This window comes from Hevea brasiliensis, chromosome 15 (assembly GCF_030052815.1).
Source record: "Hevea brasiliensis isolate MT/VB/25A 57/8 chromosome 15, ASM3005281v1, whole genome shotgun sequence".
In the NCBI taxonomy this organism is placed as follows: domain Eukaryota; kingdom Viridiplantae; phylum Streptophyta; class Magnoliopsida; order Malpighiales; family Euphorbiaceae; genus Hevea; species Hevea brasiliensis.
This window is the reverse complement of record NC_079507.1, coordinates 71,929,384-71,944,104: the sequence shown is the minus strand read 5'-3', so window position 1 is coordinate 71,944,104 and position 14,721 is coordinate 71,929,384. Positions and strand designations below refer to the sequence as shown.

Below are 14,721 nucleotides of genomic sequence, written 5' to 3'. Positions count from 1 at the left end.
ATAAAAAAAAGGCAAATTACCAAAAAAAACCCTCAACTTTTGCTCATTTTTATAATTCTATCCATCATTTTTTTTAAATAATTTCACCTCAACTTTTGACACGCAATTTAATTATACTCTATCACAAAATCAATTATTAAACTTAATAGTAATATCACGTTATCATGTCTAATAAATGTTATAATATATAATTAACTACTAACTTTATCCCTAAATTACTCTAATAATTTATACATTGAAAAGAACAAGAAGAATAGCCAAAGTAAAAGAGTGAGCTCATTTGGTTCATTATTCTTGTGCTTGTTCTTTGCAATTTAGGGGTTATTAGGATAATTTAAGGATAGAGTTAGTGACTAATTAGATATAATAATGCTTGTTAAATATGATAACATAATATCACTGTTAAGTTTAACAATTGATTTTGTTAGTACGGTATAATTAAATCTAGTGTAAAAAGTTGAGGTGAAATTACTATAAAAAAAAAGAATTTTAAAAATTACCAAAAATTGAAAATTTTTTTTTTATGATTTCCCCTAAAGTCAATAATAAATTGTGCAAATTTTTTTTTAATACTGATTAGGGGTGAGTATTCGGTTCAAACTGAACTGAACTGAATTAAATTATAAAAACTGAATTACATATTTTAGAAACCGAACCAAACCGAAATGGATGAAAAATCGAATCAAACCAAACCGCTATATTTTGATTCAGTTTGGTTCAAACCTACTGGTTTTGATTTTTCATTGAATTTTTAGTTTAGACTTGATTTTCAAGTTATTTGATCTAATTTTGACTTTGATTTAAAACTAATAACCATTAATCAATGAAATTAAATAATTTATATATATATAATTAAATATAATTCATAAATTCTCCATAAAAATAAATCAATTCAAAAATCAATTCGATTTGATTTAAATATATAAAATTACTATTCGATTCGGTTCGGTTTAACTGATTTTTTTTCTCTTCAAAACCGATCAGAAACTGAAATAATCAAAATTTTTATAATATAAAACCAAATTAAACCGATTGAATTTTAAAATCAAATAAATTAAACCGAATTGATTAGATTCATTTCAATTTTTTGGCTTGAACCGAAATCTACTAACCTCTAATACTGATGAGTTATGAGAGAGAGGGGGGCCTAGGCGTGGCCTCTCCCCACTTTATATATTTTTTTAGTATATATATGTAACACCCCTATTTGTATAGCCTGGTATATTTCACTGTTCCAGTGACCGGTGTCGGTCCAAACAATTAATGGGATTAGGGCTACACTTAAGACAACTTGAGAAGCCATAAACACAAATAATTAGTAATGTTTAATTAGTTAACTATAAATAAGAAAAACAGAACATAAGAGGTTAAACGAGCCGAGAGTCACAGCGATGAGTGACCTTCTGAACGCATCGCAAGTCGTTTTAAACTCAAATTTCGAACCGTAAAATGTGACGCTGCGGTCCTTAGGACCATTATGAACACAGTGGAAAAGAGAAAATCACAAAAATGAACTGTTAAGCCAGTCAAATAATTAGGTCAGGGAGCCGGAAGAAATATGGAATTATTTGCAAACCGGGATGAACCGGCGAGGGGCAATTTGGTCAATTGACCCCAAGAGCTGACTCCTGACCTAACTGTCAAATAAAATCAGAGAAAAGAAAACTTCGGGATCAATAATTAAATTAAAGAACTAATAGAAAAAAATAAATAAAAAAAAAGAAAAGAAGAAGATGGAAAAGTCAAAGGTGATGACATCATGAATGATGTTATAAAGAAATTAATTAAGTTACTTATTAATTTGGAATTTTTGGTCTTCTTTAAGCCAACATTAGATAAAAGAAAATAAAGAAAAAAAAAATTCATTTTAGTCTTCTCCCTACCCAACTTGCCGCCCCACTTCCTTCCCTAAATCCCCCATGGAAGCTCTTTCTTTAAGCTTACACTAAGCTTAATTTCTCCTTACTCAACCTTAATAACCCTCATAAAAACTTCACTAGAGCTTGTTATTGCAACTTAGGAAGAAGAATTACAAGAAGAAAAAGAGTTAAAGTTAGGGTTTGGAGGATTTAAGAAAGGTTAGTGTGCTAACTTTCAATTTTACTTCTTTAATTGCATAATTAGTTGTGAAAGTGAGCTTAGAACTTGATTAAATAAAACAAATATGGGGGAAGGACAAACTGAATTTTCGGCCAGCTTGAAGGGAGTATGAATTGCATGAATTTAATGGGTTTGAATGAGTTTAGAAACCTTGCTTAGTTGAATGATTAGCATTAAAACCATTAAATGTGATTAATTGCAACAAAGTAGTGAGATTAGGGTTTTGAGGCAAATTTTAGAGAAATGCATAAATTATGACTTTGGTCTATTGTGAGATGAAAAATGGTCAATAATGACCAAAAGAGATATGTGGAAATTGTGAGAATGGAAGTTAAATTCGTAGGTCAAATGGTCATGCTGCTGGCAGCATGACCAAACCAACTTTGAAGGACCAAAACGGAAATTTTACAAGTCCAATTGATATGCCACCAATTGAAGATGAAAATAGACCTAAAATAGCACAATTTTCATTAAGGAACTATGGCAAAAAACTGACTAAAACTTGGTGAACCAATTGACCAAAGTGAAATGAGAGCAGTCGCCATCACCAAATCGACCAAATGAACAGTAACTGTTCATTTGGTCATAATTCGAGCTAGACAGGTCAAATTGACCTGAAATTTTACCAGAAATTAGATAAGATATAGATCTAAAACTTTCATGAAGAACACTAATCCAAATTATGCCATTAACCCATTCAAATTATTGAGCAAAGTTGAGTTACTGTACCTGCAAAACTGCAGGATTGCCATTTGAGCAGTAATGTTTGAATGGCTATAACTCTCCCTAGAAAACTCTGATTTGGGTGATTCTTAAACCGATGGAAACCTAAGACATAGTAGAACAATTCATATGAAGAAAGTTAGACCAAATTATGAACTTAACTTGATCAAATTACTGAACAAAGTTGGATCAAAACCGCGGAACCATAGTTGCGGTATGAGCGATTGCGTGAGCGAGAAATGTATTTTGGCTATAACTTGAGCTACAAAACTCCGATTGGGGTGATCTAAAAATGAGAATACACTTAAGACAATAAGGAACATTTTCTATGAAGGAAGTTTTGCCAAATTCCAACAGTAGATTGACCAATGGAACAGTGCAACTTCGGAGCACCAAAACCGAAAATTGGCAATTTTGCCAAAATGACCTAAGTTTTGAGAAAATGACCAAAACCAACAATTTTAGTGACCAAAATGTGGTATGTGGGTGAAGTTGGAATTCCCATACCTATTAAGCCTTAGAAAGTCAACTATTTGACTTGAATAGTGCAGTGAATAGTAACCCGAAACACAAAATTTAAAGAACGTCGAATTTAGCACGTTAGAGCTAGGTAATTGTGAAGCTAAATTTATTTTGGATTTATGTTAAGTTTTAGTACTGAAACATTGTAAAATTGTGTGTTTCAGTTGAAAAGAATATCGGGAAGGAACCCGAGGAACCGAGTCGAGGCTAAGGGACGACTCGCTTGAGGTTTGTGCACAATAAACCCTATTTAAGCATTTTATCCTTGAAAAATTGATTTAGTACGCATTATGAATTTATGAACTTTTGTGTTGCCACCTTGTGACCAAATTGTAACTTTGGAAATTGATTTGATTTTTGTATGCAATATTTGAATGAAATGTTTGAAATGGATTTTTTATTCACACTTAGAATGACAGTTACTTATTATTCCTCCTCCATTTATGGGGTTGAGATCGTTTATTTTCCTCCCTCTGTGGCTTGCCAGTTGAGGTTGTAGATCGAATGAGTACTCATTAGCTAGCTAGCCACCTTCCTCATTGATTTTCATTAATGGGGTTGAGATTGCTTTGTCGTGGTGTACAACGCGGCATTGATCGGAAATTTTGTGTCATGGCTTAAGTTGTATATGACTTTGGCAACACTGTGTTTATGAAATTGTTTGACTAAACTGTGTTTAATATATTATTTGACAAAATGGTGTTATTAGGAAATTTGATAATTGTTGAAATGTGTTTGAGAAACATTTGAATTGTGTTTGGCAATGAATGATTTAATTATTGCATTTTAAATTTTTATTGTGCACCACTGAGTATTTTTATACTCAGCGATAGCTTATTTTGCTGCCGCAGATAAGAGCAAGGAAAGCAAAGCGAGTGAGTCTTTGTTGAATCAAGGACTACTCTGACCATTTTGTACGGGTATTATTTTATACCCTTGTAGATAATCTTAATGTAAATATAGAAATATTATTTGTATCAATGTAAGTTGAGCAGTTGTAAATAAATTGTAACAATATTATTTTGGATTCTCTTCTGTAAATTTAATATTTGTTCATATGAATTTTCTGCTTTATGCTTTGTGAATGGAAATATTAAATATTTTGAGATGATTGAGTCATTGAAGGTTGGGAGTTGTGAAATATTTTTGAAAGTGCTTTTTACAGGTCTTTGAAGAACTGGTTTCTCAAAATACAGAGGGAACTCTGTCAAAATTTTTATAAAATTTGCGGCAAAATTTAAAATGGATAAAAAATTTTATTAGTATTTAAACTTGAATAAATGATTTTAAATTCTTATCAAAATGCTCACCACTTCCAAAATATAAGAAAATTGTTTTAAAATCCCTTGTAGGGTACTTAATGAGTTATCGGTAGGTGAAGTTCAGTAGTTCATTAAGTATTCTACGGGATCATGTTATGCCTTACAGAGGGGTAAAGTGTGACATCATGTTATGCCTTACAGAGGGGTAAGGTGTGACAATATATAAATAATATTTAATTAAAGCGTAGACAAATAAGACTAGGGGTAGTTTTAGCTCTCTCAATTATTTTAAAAGATTTTTAATAAATATATTTTATTTTTTTTAATTAATTGATTTCCCAAATTTCTTTTTTTTTTATAAATCTCTCTTTGTATTTATAAAAAAAAATTCTTAAATATGCATAATAAATTTTATTTTTTATCAATTGCCTCCTTAAATTTTCTATTGAACCCTAATAATTTAAATTTATATATTGTGATTTAAATTGAAAATTTAAAATTATTTGATTGTGTTAAATAAATATAAAAGTTCAATAATTATTCTAACTTTTACATTTATAAATTAAAATTTGATTAATAGTTGTTATTAAAAATTAAATTCAACCTAATTTAATAACTTACCATTACATAATCTAAAATCATATTAGATTTTTCAAATTTTCTTTTAGTTTTGCTCTCCCCCTTATTTTATGGGTACATATATATTTTTTTTTCTTTATGTTCCCTCTCATTTAATTTTTTTATCATTTATTTCATTTAAATTAAAAAATTATTTTATTTGTATAAATTAAATTAGTACTCCCAATTTTTATACATATTTTTAAACGATCAATTTAAATATATATTTAATTTTAAATAATATATTTATTTTATTTTTTTTAAAATAATATGTATTATATTTTTTAATTCATATAGTAATTATGTGAGATTTATATTTATTTTTCAATATAGCATAAATTATATATATATATATAACCGATGTACTATAGTTGGTAAAAAGAGTTTTTTGACTCCGCCCATGTAAGTTATTATTAACAATTATAATTGGAAGGAATTTAAATAAATAATATTAATTAGACTATCCAATTAGAATTTAGCAGCCCAGCCCAGCCCATCCAAAAAATTGTTAAATCGCCATTCCACTCATCGCTGCGCTTTGAATTTCTTTTGCCACTCTCATTCCCGATATAACATTTCAAACTACAATTTTCCCGCCTCTCTGTCTGTCTGTCTGTCTCTCTCTCTCTCTCTCTCTCAACCATGGAACCTCCATATCTGAAGTTACTAATGGTGCAGGGCCCTAGAGAGGGCGAGACGTTGGAATTCCGACCCGGATCCACCATCCGAATAGGCCGGGTAGTCCGCGGCAACAACCTCCCTGTCAAGGATGCCGGCATCTCCTCTAAACACCTCCTTATCGGATCCGAATCGGGTAAATGGATTGTCCAAGACCTCGATTCCTCCAACGGAACCACTCTCAACTCCTCCAAGCTCCCTCCCTTCCAATCCTTCGATCTTCGTGATGGCGACTCCCTCAAGCTCGGTGAGTACACATCCATCCTCGTTCAGTTCAGCGGCAGCGAGCCGTCTCAGTTAAGATGCAATCCGAGGAGAAAAGTCAATGAATTTGATAAAACAGGATCGATTGCAAAGAACCGTGGCGGGAGGCCAGAGGTGATAAAATCTGAAGAGAATATTGAATTGGAGAGAGAACATGTTGAGAATTTGGAGGAAATTAAGCCAGTTCAGAGAAGAGGTAGACCGCGAAAAGCTAGGGTCTTGGATAAGGTCGCGGAGGCTGATAAAGAATCGGGAAATTTGGGCTCCACGGCAGAGAAAGTGGAGACGCAGGGACTGAATTTTAGGGTTACTCGAAGTAGAAAGAATGGGGATTGCATGATTTTGAATAATTTGGGCGCTGAATGTAGTAAAATGGCGCCAGGGGGCAGGGGAAGGAGAAAGAAGTTACCGGATTTGCCGCTGGAGAATTCTCAAGTTGGTGTTCTAGAAAACAAGGAGACTATAGATTTAGTATCGAATTTGAGAGAAGAGGCGCAAGAGAAGGTTAATGAAGTTGGTGTTAGGGGAGAAAATGGAATAAAATGCGAGATTGTAGAAGGAAAGAAGGGAGAGGGATTGGATGCTGAAACGAATTGTAAAGATGCTGGGAATGCGGGTGGTCTCAAAGAGAGTAGTGGTAAGGCACAAATTAAGACGAGTGAGAATTTGGGTAAAGGGCAGGAAACAGTGGATTTGGAGGAGATGACGTTGGGGCAGTGGTTTGATTATATGGAGGCGCATTTGCCGAAGCAGATAATTGAAGCTAGCGAAGAGATGATCGAAGGAATGAGACGGAAAGCAGAACAGGTTCGAGAGTATATGATAGAACAGAAGAAAGCTAAGGCTGTTCCTTCTGTGGGTTAGAGGAGGAGAGGCTTGACTCACAAGGTAATAACTATTTTAATTTCTGTGTTTTATGTCCTGTCTTACAGTCTAACTGAGACTTACATATATGCCTTTTTGTGTTGCATATTGTCAGTATTTCTCCATAAGAGCTTAGCTGCGTTTTTAAAGGTTAGTGTTTGCGATGCAAGCAGCCAAGAGACTAAACAGTGTTTTTAGAGCTTAACATTTTGACACCAGCTTGAACATAACAGATGCTTATTTACTCTGAGGTAGCTCAGTCATTATAAAGTTGCAGCAAGGTAGTTCGAAAATTTTTCGTTAGGCTAGACTTGATAAGTGGCTGTTTATGCAATAATCTAGTAGTCTGTTATAGAACTCATGTCTAGTCTGTCATAGAACTCATGTCTAGTTAGCATGATTATATCTATTTGTTTAAGATTGGTTATGAAAAATGAACTATTTTATTCATTTCTAGTTTGTTGGTGATGGTTTGTCTTTGACTTTTGGAGAATGAGATAAATGTCTGGGATGTGCTCATCTATTAGCTGCTTGGTAGTTTATTGATCCAGTGAAGCAGAAAGTTCGTGTTTTTATATCTTGTAAACGGGAATAAAGGATCAGGCTTTTTCGTGCTTGTCTGTGTCTTGGTCATCTTGGATTGAATATATTGTCGGATTCATCTTAAAATTTGCAGGGTTTTGGGAGATCCATGGTATAAGTTTGGATGCAATATCTCGTGGGCGGAGTTGCTAGAATGTTCATCTCTGGAACTTGGAAAGACATGTTTAGACAAGTTTTCCTCGCAATCTACCGGGCAACGGTGAATTGCCCAGTCATTGAAGGAGTGCTATTTAGGGAAGATGATGGACGTGTTTCATTTTCTGTAAGACTCTTAACTCTGTCCTTTACCTTCTTCTATCTAGGATCCATAGCTCTTTAGTTCTCGTTATCAATACTCTGAGCAGTTGAGAGATGTAATTGAAGTACTAGATTAATTGGAATTTAAATCCAATGAATTTGGATTTAATTTCCTTTTGTGCGAAGCTGTAATTATGTATTGAAAACCAAATGCACTATCATTTTCATGCCCAAACCAGAAGATACAAGAAGCTGAAGGCCTCGCCAATTCTCATAATTGAGCCGCCATCTGTCACTCTCTATTCGATTCAATTCATATTCATAAAAAAAAAAAGCAATTGAAATTCACATGCATTGTCTCCCTCCTAAAGATGTCACCGCTGTGACTATTTTCTTTCCTTTTCAGACCTCACAAGAAAACCACCTGTAATACCTGCTTCCTTCTTTTCCCAATCTTCTTCAACAAAACCCACATCCCATTGTGAACGAAAGCTTACAAAGCCCAATTCAAGTACAACAACAATTCTACAAAAACGCATTCAAGATTGAGGTATACCTAGCTTCATGGCTCAAGAACAAGACCAAGAACCAAAAAGGCTTCAGTACCCGTTAGACTCGAGATCCTGCGAAATCTTGGACGAGATTGGCGTTGGTGTTAGTGCCATAGTTTACAAAGCAATATGTATCCCCAAGAACTCTACTGTGGTTGCCATCAAATCCATCTAACTCAATCTCGAGCCGATTTTGACTACGTTAGATGGGAAACCAAGATCATGTCCCTTCTTTCACACTCAAATATCCTCAAAACCCTTTGCTCCTTTACTGTTGGTCGCCGCCTTTGGGTCCTTATGCCTTTCATGTCTACTGGTTCTCTCCAATCCATAATCTCCTCTTCTTTCCCCGATGGCCTATCAGAGCATTGCTGTAGGTCTCAAAGAAACTCTAAACGCACTGTCGTATCTTCACAACCAAGGCCATTTGCATAGAGATATCAAGGCAAGTAACATTCTTATAGACTCGATTAGGCGCGTTAAGCTCGCAGACTTTGGCGTATCAGCCTCGATTTGCGTGTCGAATGCAGCACGAGGCTGGGCCTCATTGACATGCTTATCGAGGTTGATGCTCACAGATGTTGCAGGCACCCCATATGGGATGGCACCTGAGGTTATACACTCCCACACAGGGTATAGTTTTAAGGCCGATATATGGTCTTTTGGTATCACTGCTTGGGAATTAGCCCATGGTCGACCTCCTTTGTCTCACCTTCCTCTTTCCAAGTCTCTGATTATGAAGATAACAGAGCGGTTTCGCTTCTCTGACTATGAGAAGCACAAGAAGGATAAGAGTAAGAAGTTCTTTAAAGCTTTTAAAGATATGGTTGGTTCTTGTCTTCATCCAAGACCCATCAGAAAGGCCCTCTGCTGAGAAGCTTTTAAAGCATCCTTTTTTCAAGAACTGTAGGGGCTTGGATTTTTTGGTAAAGAATGTCTTGCCTGGGTTGCCCAGCATCGAAGAAAGATTCAAAGAAAGCAAGGCGTTACACGGAATGAGTACAGGTAGTGAAAATGGAGAAGAGGAGGGCATTGAGGGGGACACGGGGAGTGAAATTGTAAAGATAAGGAAGATTAGTGGCTGGAATTTCAACAGGGAGGGATTCGAGCTTGACCCAAAATTCCCTAACGAGTCAAAAGACGATTCAATTGTGAAACAGGTTCGTTTCGGAGGTGAAACCATCATTCAGGATATGAAAATTGAGCTGATCAGTTGATTCAGGAGAATCAAGTCGGAGGATTTCACCTAGCCGCATGGCAGACGAGGCGAAGGTGAATTCTCAAGGAGAAGATGGCCACGGTGACAAAGGAATTGATAAGGAGAGAATGGTAGGGGGCTTAATGGTGTTAAAGAGGACTTTGGACGAGCAAAGACAGAAGGTAGCGAACCTAATTGGTCTGTTAGGAGGGGAAGTGTCAGAACAGGAACAATTAGTGCAAGTGGATGAAAGGCTAAGGATGGAATTGGAAAGTGAGAAACAAAAGAACTTTGATTTGGTGATGGAATTAGAATTTCACAAGCAGCTAATTTCTGGTGCATATGATGGATGTGGCACTGAATCATGGTTTTTCTCGTTCGTGTTTGATTTGCACAGCTTGGTTAATGATTGTTTTTGTGGTTGACAATAAAGCGGCAAATTTGACCCATATGTATTTAGTCGCACGAATGCACACATTATTATTATTATTACCATTATTATTAAAAACAGTGATTACGGGTAAATAAATGAATAATTAGATATATTAAAATAAATTAACCTAAAATATATTCAAGTGTATTACTATTATCTTTCACATTGATCCAGCAAGTGAATTTAAAATCCCTGGCATGTGTATAGTACAATTTTTAGATAGAGGCTGGGCTTGAATTTTTAGTAGGCCCGGCAACAAAAGGCCGTGGACTGCCTGGTGCAAGCCTTCGCAACCCTTTCAATTTCATCTGTTGGATTTCTGAAATTCCCAGAAGAAAAGCTCTGCGATCTGTGACGCTCACAATCCACAGAATTATCATCCAATCCATATGAGTCGCTCCTATTTCTACAGTGTTTGACTCTGCGTGATTTGAATGCACTTTTCAACTAGAAAAATCTAGTTATCAAGGTGATAAGACAGCAATGAAAATTTCTCCTCCAATTTTGATTCCCAGCGAGAAGCAAGCAAAACCCCCATTAGCTGATCAAAGCAAAGCTCAGATTTTAAGGCCATTGAATTGTTTTATTATGGTGCCTTAATCCAATGTTAAAAAGTTGATGAGACAGGTTTAATTTTGATTCCCGTCAATATTTAGAACCCATTCATTTAGTAATACGCTTGTTTCTTTCTTCTGTGTCTGTTTTGTCATAGGTAAACATGGTAATTAATTAATCCATCAGATTTGAATAAGATTTTGGGGGTTCAAATATCTCTTTCTTCTTTCAATCTACAATTATGAGTGGAAGCGACGGCAACATGCTACACTGTGGGTAAACCCTGCAATTTCGGCTAAAGAACCTTATAAAATCACAACTATATATAGCATGGCATGGACTCTCCTTATTGGCCGCTAGTCTTTCAACAAATCTAAGCCAAATGTGGTAGGATCTTTTGTCTATAATGGTTCTCTGCTAAAACTTGCTCTCTTTCTCACTTGAAAATGGCAACAAAATCTGGGTGCACTCAGATTACCAGTCCTTGAAATTAGACAAATTTGTCCAATCAGATGGGAGAAAAACAAACAGTTGATATCAGCCGTCTATAAATTAAACTAATAAACACCATTTTAACCTCTATTTGCTATAATTTATTTCTATAAAACACGATTATATCTCCTTTTATATTGACAAAATAATTACAATTAAGGGACCTCCCAAATAGATTCATGATTTGGGTATGGTGAAGTTTTGTACCGGGCGGCTCTCCAAGGTTGCCATTTGCCTACCGTTTCAAATTAATTAGGAAAAAACATCTGGAATGTTAACGAGCTTGAGTAAACAGGGATCATATGGTTCATTTTTGTGTCCTCCTTCGTTTGCTGTTTCGCCGTGTTTTGGAATAAGTTCTTGGACATTTGAGCTCTACAAGGGCCCAAACCATGATAGTAATTACAAGGTCTCGCTGTCTAGCGCCTGAATTCAATGACAGTGGTTAATTATGATGGCAAATTAAGGTCAATCTAGTGGAATTAACTAGTTTATATATATATATATATATATATATATATATATATATATATATATATATATTTTAACGTAGGAGAATTGAAAAAGTGGGACATGAATCTGACTCCACAAAGTAAGTGATATATCATTGCTTACTGAATTAGTTTAGGACATATTAATCTATATCATATATCCTGTAACCTGTTGTATTATAATTATTAATTAATTAATTAATTAAGTATGTTATTATATCCATTGAGTTTTATTGGACTGATGATGAAAGCTAAACTATCGGATTAGATAGTTTGTGGGATGCATATGCAATCAATTAGCTTTTAAGAGTCCATATTTGATCTGCCCTTTTAATTGATTGAATAAGAAAACCTAGCCTCTACGGTATATGGGAAAATTGCCAAATTCTAGAAATCTAATTTGAGCTTCTTTACCTCTAGCTAAATAATGCATTAAGTTATTTCATTCGGAACCATAATAAATAAACTCTTTATTAAGAACATATACCATGGCAACTTTTGTAGAGCTATTAACTAGATTTTTTTTTTAAATGAGATTAGGGAATGAGAATTTAAATTAGAACCTGTTAGGTAAGTGATATGTTTTCCATCACTAAAGACAGGCTAAACTACTATTAACTAGAAATTAAAAAAGCATTTTCAACTTAATTAAGAAATTTATTTCGTGCATGTTAATTAATTAGTTTTAGATGCGATATTAATTAAGAATTTTCTTTAAATTTTTCTTATTCAGATCTAATCTATTTGAAACTCAAGATATAAAATAGAAAATATAAAATATAAAATGAAACTCACTTATCAAATACATGAATTTCAAGTGTAAACCAAGTTGTGAATAATAACTTGCATTATTATTTAAAAAAAAATTGCATTACCAAATTAATTAGGCTTTGATAAAGATTAAAAAAAAGAGAAAAAAAAAAAAGCTTTGGTGACCCATAAACCCTGTGGGACATTGATTCTTACCTCATGTCAGCTTGATTTAATGGCAAGAACAGATTGGCTGAAAATCAAATCCTAAAATTTCAACAACTATACCTACACAAGTTATCAACCTGAGTGTGGCTGTCTACTCATCATCACTCTAGTTTCTCTACAATTGTTACACAAACATGATAGTACTTGGAAACAATTTAAAGGGAAGTGAAAATATATCCAATAGAGTCCGCTATATTTGGCAAAAAGGCATGGCTGGCAGGCCGAGGTTCTACTTTTAGCAAGTGGTGACTAAAACATATGGGCTATTTTTGCCGAGGTAGCCTCCAATGGGATTTTTCAGCTTCTGTTTCAGAATTTGATGGACCTTCTGCAACTTTATTTATCAGTACTACTCTCTTTTAAGAACCAAAAGGCCACTCTATATCATCGTCATACTTCTCTGGTATGGTCAGTTTTATTTCAACTTCTCTCACTTTTATCGCTTTCTTTTCTAGTATCAAAACTCTCAAATTTTCAGAGATTGTTTCTCTTACTATTCCCTGATTTCTTTATAAATTACATAATGAGTTAGGCTTTGTTGTCTTTTTTATCTTGCTAGGTCTCACTGAACCAGAAAGAATCCATGGACAGGAACATTTTGAGCAACAGCTTGAAAGACCATAGCATTGGCAGCAGAGCCAGTAGCAGCAACAACAACATACAAAACAATAACAACAAGCTTAAATTTTCATGGAACTATAACAGCCAGAGCTGCGGAGAAGATTGTCTTAGTGGGTTTTCATGGCCCCCAAGATCTTACACTTGTAGCTTCTGCAAAAGGGAATTCAGATCTGCTCAGGCTCTTGGCGGCCACATGAATGTTCATCGGAGAGACAGAGCCAGGTTGAGACAGTCGCCTCCTAGGGATGGTCCTATTCTGAACCTTAACGTTAACCCTAACCCTAATCCTGGTTTATCTCCTCCATTCACTTGCACATTACTTTCCTCGGCTGCTGCTACTCCCACTCCACCTCTTTCTGTATTATCGTCACCTTCTTTTGCTTCTTCTATCGAAACCAAGAAATGGGCTATCGATGATAGCCCATCTCATGACCTATTAAGTCCCAAAGGCTCGGGTTTAAATGGTTTCAAGCGAGAAGATGGGTGCAAGTTCTTGAAGAAAGCTGAGATTTTAAGGTTAGATTTGGAGATTGGTCTTCTTAGTGGCTCCAAAGAGGATTTGGACTTGGAACTTCGATTGGGATACTCTTAGATGAAGTTTATTACAGCATTGTGGGCACCTGCTAACACGTATGTACGTATTTCTAAAGTTGGAAGCCTCTTTTTGAGCTGTTGCACCAATTCGTGATCGCTATAAGCGGCATTTATGCTTAGAAATCAGTTTAATGTTGAAGACCAATATCTATAGATAACTAGGAAGTTCTTTTCAGATTTTGGATCCAAAGATGTTCGCGATCTAATCTCTCTCGAACCCCCTTATTTGGATTACATTTGGCATGTAATTTTCTGTTATCCACTTTCCATTGCCCAGCATTATACATATATCATCATGTATGTTTGTCTGAATTTCTTCTTCTGAGAGAGAGAGAGAGAGAGATTTCATCCAGGGAAAGGATGCCTTTGTTTCTTCCTTCTATTTGTTCTTGTTTTTTTTTTTTGCAATTTCTTCATAGCTCTAGTTAAGTTCTTGGTAGGTTAACTGTAACTTAACAACATCAAAAACACTTCTTGGTTTAAATAAAAAAAAATGGAAAAAGTAAAAGAGATTGCAGCTCACCCATTACCTGTTTCTGCTCTAATTAATAAATTTATTTTGCTTGAAGAAAAAAAGCAAAAGAGATAGGACGTGCTCTATTTTTTTTTGGGCAACCAAGATCTTTTTGTTTAGTGCTTAACGTAAGAGGTCAAACAAACGTAGGGGGTTGATGAACATGAATAAAATAACATAACAAGGTCTTCGTGTTCTAGGCCTAGCCAGCAAGCAGCCTAAAAATAAGAGAGAGATAACTTGCTGGTTATTTACCAACATATCTTAAACATTAGATATTCTATAATATTAGAAGTGAGATTGCATGATTAATTAGCACCAATTATTTTATATTAAAGAAAAAGATTATGTCAAACCTATATACTAAACTCATTTACTCCTGGAGCTTGATTTGATGTAGTTTGATAAATGTATGATGAGCAA

At 34.8% G+C, this 14,721-nt stretch overlaps 2 protein-coding genes and 1 pseudogene across 3 annotated transcripts; all 3 read left to right on the top strand.

Annotated features, from left to right (window-relative positions):
• Positions 1–5,781: 5,781 nt before the first annotated feature.
• Positions 5,782–8,148, top strand: LOC110638521 (FHA domain-containing protein At4g14490). 2 transcript variants are annotated; one of them, XR_009144297.1, is made up of 3 exons: positions 5,782–7,055; positions 7,147–7,181; positions 7,708–8,148. XR_009144297.1 is itself a non-coding variant. In XM_058136885.1 (2 exons), the coding sequence occupies exon 1, from the start codon at positions 5,868–5,870 to the stop codon at positions 7,029–7,031; it is 1,164 nt and encodes a 387-aa protein (XP_057992868.1). In that variant the 5' UTR covers positions 5,782–5,867; the 3' UTR covers positions 7,032–7,055; positions 7,708–8,148. The 2 variants fall into 2 exon arrangements, 1 of the variants encoding a protein (XP_057992868.1); XM_058136885.1 differs by lacking the exon at positions 7,147–7,181.
• Positions 8,149–8,297: 149 nt separating this feature from the next.
• LOC110638511 (serine/threonine-protein kinase BLUS1-like) lies at positions 8,298–10,060 on the top strand (annotated as a pseudogene).
• Positions 10,061–12,590: 2,530 nt separating this feature from the next.
• On the top strand, positions 12,591–14,098 carry LOC110638529 (transcriptional regulator SUPERMAN-like). The gene is made up of 2 exons (XM_021789122.2): positions 12,591–12,972; positions 13,129–14,098. Exons 1-2 carry the CDS (start codon positions 12,889–12,891, stop codon positions 13,780–13,782), a joined length of 738 nt encoding a protein of 245 aa, XP_021644814.2. The 5' UTR covers positions 12,591–12,888; the 3' UTR covers positions 13,783–14,098.
• The last annotated feature ends 623 nt before the right edge of the window (positions 14,099–14,721 follow it).